This window comes from Nyctereutes procyonoides, unplaced genomic scaffold (assembly GCF_905146905.1).
Source record: "Nyctereutes procyonoides isolate TBG_1078 unplaced genomic scaffold, NYPRO_anot_genome, whole genome shotgun sequence".
Lineage (NCBI taxonomy): Eukaryota > Metazoa > Chordata > Mammalia > Carnivora > Canidae > Nyctereutes > Nyctereutes procyonoides.
The window spans coordinates 89,628,230-89,633,977 of record NW_026575125.1 but is presented as its reverse complement, the minus strand read 5'-3'; the positions used below and the strand labels follow the sequence as shown (position 1 = coordinate 89,633,977).

Sequence of the window (5,748 nt, the reverse complement as noted above, 5' to 3'; positions counted from 1 at the left end):
TAATGCTGCAGTGAACAGGGGTGCATATGTGTTTTTTGAATTGGTGTTTTCAGTTTGTTTGGGTAAATACCAAGCCGTGAAATTACTGGATCTTATGGCATTTTTATTTTTACATTTCTTTAAAATTTTTTTTTATTTTTATTTTATGATAGTCACACACAGAGAGAGAGAGGCAGAGACACAGGCAGAGGGAGAAGCAGGCTCCATGCACCGGGAGCCCGACGTGGGATTCGATCCCGGGTCTCCAGGATCGCGCCCTGGGCCAAAGGCAGGCGCCAAACCGCTGCGCCACCCAGGGATCCCTATTTTTACATTTCTTAGAAACATCCATACTGTTTTCCATAGTGGCTGCACCAATTTACATTCCCACCAACAGGGCACGAGGCTTCCCTTTTCTCCACATCTTTGCCAAAGCTTCTTATCTCTTGTCTTTTTTATAAAAGACATTCTAACAGGTGTGAGGGAGGACATCTCATTGTGGGTTTAATTTGCATTTCCCCAACGATGAGTGATGTTGATCATCTTTTCATGTGTCTGTTGGCTGAATTCATTCTTACGTAGTGCTCTGCTTAGGCAAATCTTCATTCAACAAAATGGAGCATAATTGTGAAAAATCCACATTGGAGTGCTTTCTTACTAGATGCCAGATGCCATGCTTGTTCTACATGCTTTATATTACTTAATCCTCACTCACAACACCCCTAGGAAATATGTTTAGCACCATTATATGCCCATTTTATGAATGAGGAAACTGAGACTCGAGAGACTGATTTGCCCAAGGTCATACAGCTAAGTAAACAGCAGAGCCAGGATCCAAATTGAAGTACTTCTCTTTAAAAAAAAAAAATTTAACACATTTATATATGTATGTATGCAAGCTCTACACCCAAGGTGGGGCTTGAACTCGTAGCTCTGAGATCAAGAGTCACATGCTCTGGGCGGGGGGTGGGGGTGAATGGGTGACGGGCACTGAGGGGGGCACTTGACGGGATGAGCACTGGGTGTTATTCTGTATGTTGGCAAATTGAACACCAATAAATGAAATGGTAAAATTAAAAAAAAAGAGTCACATGCTCTATTGGCTGAACCAGCCAAACACCCCTTAAATCCAAGTACTTCTGATTCTGGAGCCCCTGAAACCTTCACTGCCTCCTAACAATGATCAGTTACTACTTACAGAGTCTTTATTACATATGTTCTACGGTAGATTCTTGCAACAAACTTCTGAGGCAGGCCTTATTATCCTGATTTTATAGATTAAGAAAATCAAGGCTTAGAGAAATCAAATAATTTGCTTAAAAGCACAACCAAACAGCAGAGTCCAAGCTTCTCTGATACCACAACACAGCTTTCGTTTTTTAAAAGCTTTTTAGAGATCTTTAGCATCTGAAAATGGTATATATTTCAGGTCTACAACTTGAAGTCTTGATATAAGTGTACATTGTGAAGTGTTCTTAACTAGAGCCATACTGAGATCCTGGTGCTTAGCCAGGGGGTGTGCAACGAGCACCTCCCTAAGGTTCCCTTGGTGTTGATTCCCCACCAGGCAGACCCTCCCTTCCCCGTGAGCTGCACTTAAACATGCCAGAGTGGTTGCTGTTCCTCAGCAATGGGTTTCACCTGGACTCACGGATCACCCATAATTCTACTTCCAGGGTTGCTTCTTGACAGCCATGGCTTTGTTCTTCATACAAACCTCGGGTTACAGGCGAAATCCACTGAGTTTCTGGGGCCTCGCCAGGAGCCACAGAAACTGTAAACCACTTCTCATGTGGATCCCGAGTAAGGGCTTATCCAAAAGAAATAAATGTCCTCCACTGACCAGGCTTATTAGCATGTCTGACAAAACACAGCAGTGGCTACATTTCCTCTTCTTTATGGAATGAGTTTTGAGGTGGTGGCAGTTGTCTCGCTCCCTCTGTAATCTTGGCCAGCACTGTGAAACAGTGCCAGCTCTAATCCTCTACTTTGAATGGGATTAAAATGGCATGGGCCAGGTAAAAAATGCATGAGGGAAGGCAATTGGATGAAATTTTGCTATGATTACCTTATATTTTATTATTTTTCCTCTTTAGATAAAATCCATACAACCACCATTTTAAAGTAAACAATTTAGTTTACATTTCTTGATTAATAATCACAGGACCTGGAAAGGTGGGTACATAGTCCTTTTTGGAGAAAGCTCATTCAGTTATGATCCTCCACAGGCAATGGACTTGTGGTTTTGGATGCACTGGGCCAGAATTTCCTTTTGCTATTTTTTGTAAAAAAAATATTTATTAAAAAAATTTATTTATTCAAGAGAAAGAGAGAGAGAGAGAGGCAAAGACATAGGCAGAGGGAGAAGCAGGCTCCATGCAGGGAGCCAGATGTGGGACTCAATCCCAGGACCCCAGGATCAGCACCTGAGCCAAAGGCAGATGCTCAACTACTGAGCCACCCAGGTGTCCCTTCTCTTGCTATTGTATTGGAATATTGATGGGTCACACAAGCAAGGTATTCTTTGAGAAGTGAAGGGCTAAGAGACTGGTTTGAAAAGAAAGCTCTCTACCTCAGGAGGTACTATAGCATTTATTAAACATATAACATTTACTCAAATGTAGCACTCGAATATGTAAATTAAGTCACAAACAAAATATACTTCAGATATTTTTTATTTCTTCAAATTTATTTATCAGGAGTGACTGAAATAAAAAATATAATTGAGTCCCATCATCATGGAAATGGCTTTAAGAGAAAACTGGTCAGATGAATATTATTGCTTCCCATTTTCAACCAGTAAATAGTTGCCATTGATAAATACAGCCAGCAGTCTGTCAAGAATGCTCAAGATATGTTATATAATACAACATGCCTGTTCACAGGGGGAAAAACTAGGAAATAACTTATGTGAACTTCTTGATTTCATCATACAAGACAAGCACAAAAGCACCACCCATGCCTCTGAGAACATTGGACCATGCCCCCTTGAAAAAAGCTTTGGCTCCTTCATCACGGGCAATCTTCCTCCAGCAGTCGAGCGTGCCTGTGTACATGATGTCAGCTGCAAAGAATAAAGACACGGAGTTGGTGATCAAAGGCTGAGGAAAGTCCCAGGATTTACTAAACTGGAGCCCCGCCTCCAAGAATGAATGGTAGTTCTAGGAAACCCAACATTTGCACATTCATGTGGGCGATCCTGAAATATTAATGGAGTGAGTAGAGAACAATGGGGCTACGTATGTAGACTACTCATTGGTTTTAACCTCTATTATGATTTAAGCACCCTCATTCATAGGCATCCAAAGGGCCCACACAGGAGCGGACACAATCAACCCCATTCCGGCCATCAGAACAGACTGCATTCTTAAAGTATGGCATCGCTAGCTTGTGGCCACAGCCTGTCAAGAGCCGCATCTTTATCTTTTTGCTCAAGTGGAACTTACTTCCTTTGCGCCCTGACTGCATCATCATTCGGCGACGAACAGTGTCAAATGGGTAGGAAGTCAACCCAGCCACTGCTGTGACGGATTGTGCGATCATCCAGCTGATGAAGATGTGAGTATTCTTGGGATCTGGAAGCATTCCTGAGGACAGGAAAGAGATGCTTTTACTAGAAAGCAGAGTTTCAGTGGCTTGTTGATTTCTACACCCCATCCCCATCCCCACCCCCACATCTCATCTGTACACTAAGTTTGCACTGGGTGACCATGACTTCCTACAGCAGTTACAGAAAATCTGTGACTCTGGAAAATGAGAATGGTATTAATGATCTTTTAGATGAAAGAAACACAGCTTCGAAGCACATGGCAAGCTTACCCTTTGCAGTGTCATAGATACCGAAGTAGGCAGCTCGGTAGATGATAATACCCTGCACAGACACGTTAAAGCCTTGGTACAGGCCCCTAATCCCATCAGACTTGTAGATCTTAACCAGGCAGTCACCGAGCCCTCTGAATTCTCTTTCAGCTCCAGCTTTGCCCACATCAGCTGCTAGACGGGTTCGGGCAAAATCGAGAGGATACACAAAACACAAGGATGTGGCCCCAGCGGCGCCACCTGATGCCAGGTTCCCTGCAAAGTAGCGCCAAAACTGGGTTCTCTTGTCCACACCACCCAGGAAGATCTGCTTGTATTTATCTTTGAAGGCGAAGTTGAGAGCCTGGGTGGGGAAGTATCTGATGACATTGGCCAGGTTACCACGCCAGAAGGACAGGACTCCCTGCTCCTTGGGAATACGAACCACGCAGTCTATAATGCCCTTGTATTGCTTATCTGCAGTGATTTGTTTGCTGGCGTGCTGCACCTGAGAGACAAGAAGGAGGCCAACAGGGAGATTTACAACGTCGGAGAAGGGAAAAAGGAAGACAGTATTATCCTGTCTCGCTGACCGCGCTTTAAGGTTCGCTACTTCCCGAATCTAGTCTTCTAGATCCTAACCCTCGGAGGCCGTCACCGTGGAAGTGCTCAGCACCCTTAGAAGGCATTAAGCCTCCGCCCCTTCGGGTAGGGAGGGGGCACGCTGGGGCGGACCCGTGACCTTTAGACCTGGGAGAAAGGTCATTACCTCCGGTCCAGGTTCAGAGGCACCTGGGCCTGTCCCACGTAGGGCGCGGCCACCGAGGTGACCGTGTCCTAGGGCTCGGGTCTCGGGAGCGGCTTCCCTCAGGCTCCACCCCTACTCTCTCCTAGAGGTGACCCGCGGGCCACCACCCCTGCGCCCGTGCGGGCGCGCCCTCTAGAGCCGGATCCGGCGAGAGCGCGGCGCAGGGAGGCGGGCGGCGGGGACGCGCCGGCGGCTGCGCGGGGGCGGACGCAGCAGGCACACGCGCTTCCCGGCGCCGGCTTCCGGCCCGCCGAGGGGAGAGCGCGGCCGCCGGCAGCGCGGCCCCTCGACCTGCCGCATGGCCTCCGCGAGCCTGTTATCTCCTTGCCGCGACCTTGAGGCCTTCCGCACGGCCAGGCGTCCCTCCCTCCAGCACCTGCTTCCAGGCTTCGCCCTTGCCCTCCGCGCCCCGGGAGGACGGCCACTGCTGGGCCGCCCCCTCCCAGCTCGCTGTCCCCGGGATGCCAAGGCCCCGGGCCCCCTCGTAGCTCCAGAACTTCAGGTCACTAAAGCACCTCCCTCGACTTGGCCTTTCGGCCCGCCTCCGCCGCCACCCCTGCCCGCACGGGGCCGCTTGCCGCCCGTCAGGGCTGAAGAGTTGGCCCCCCTCCAGCCCCGGCACAGAGGCTTTCCGCGCGCCCCCTCCCCCACTTCCTGGGTCGGACTCTCCAGTCCCGGGACGTACCTGCAGCAGCAGCTTGACCCGCTCGATGGGCGCGACCGCCGTCTTGGAGATGGCAGCAGCCACTCCACCCGCCAGGAAGTCCTTGGCGAAGGACACAGCAGCATCTGTCATATTGAAAGGAACGAGCCGGGGGCCTGAGAGACTGCGGTAGGAACCGGCTGGGACTCCGGGACTCTGGGGCGGAGCGACACAAATGGCCGATTTATATAGGGCGAGCCGGCGCCCGGGCGGCCGGCGTCGGGGGCGGGCCCGGGCGGGCGCCGAGCCCCAGCGCGCGGGCCGGCGGGGTGGCTGAGTGGCTCGGCGCGCGGGGGGGCGGAGCCGTGAGTCGGGCGGGGGCCGCCCTCCGCGCGGCGCCGCCTGCCGTGGCACCTGACCTGGCCCGGGGACCCGGCGGCCCTAGGGGATACCCGGGCCCGGCAGCTGGGCTCCGGGAGAGCCCTGCGAGTGCGGAGGGCGGGTGACGTCCCGGCGTGCC

The 5,748-nt window shown here is 50.5% G+C and overlaps 1 protein-coding gene across 1 annotated transcript; it reads right to left on the bottom strand.

The window, feature by feature from the left end:
• Nucleotides 1-2,636: 2,636 nt before the first annotated feature.
• SLC25A5 (solute carrier family 25 member 5) lies at nt 2,637-5,465 on the bottom strand. The gene is made up of 4 exons (XM_055337321.1): nt 5,271-5,465; nt 3,799-4,285; nt 3,426-3,566; nt 2,637-3,043 (listed from the first exon to the last, which is right to left on the bottom strand). The coding sequence occupies exons 1-4, from the start codon at nt 5,379-5,381 to the stop codon at nt 2,886-2,888; spliced, it is 897 nt and encodes a 298-aa protein (XP_055193296.1). The 5' UTR covers nt 5,382-5,465; the 3' UTR covers nt 2,637-2,885.
• Nucleotides 5,466-5,748: the final 283 nt, after the last annotated feature.

Bases quoted from the DNA above. Each gene is read 5' to 3' on its own strand.
- SLC25A5 (XM_055337321.1), bottom strand. From the start codon at position 5,381: ATGACAGATGCTGCTGTGTCCTTCGCCAAGGACTTCCTGGCGGGTGGA. The intron at 3,567-3,798 runs GTAAGCTTGCCA...TCCTGTCCTCAG, and splicing joins TATCTATGACACTGCAAAGG to GAATGCTTCCAGATCCCAAG. The intron at 3,044-3,425 runs GTAAGTTCCACT...TATTCTTTGCAG, and splicing joins GCAGTCAGGGCGCAAAGGAA to CTGACATCATGTACACAGGC.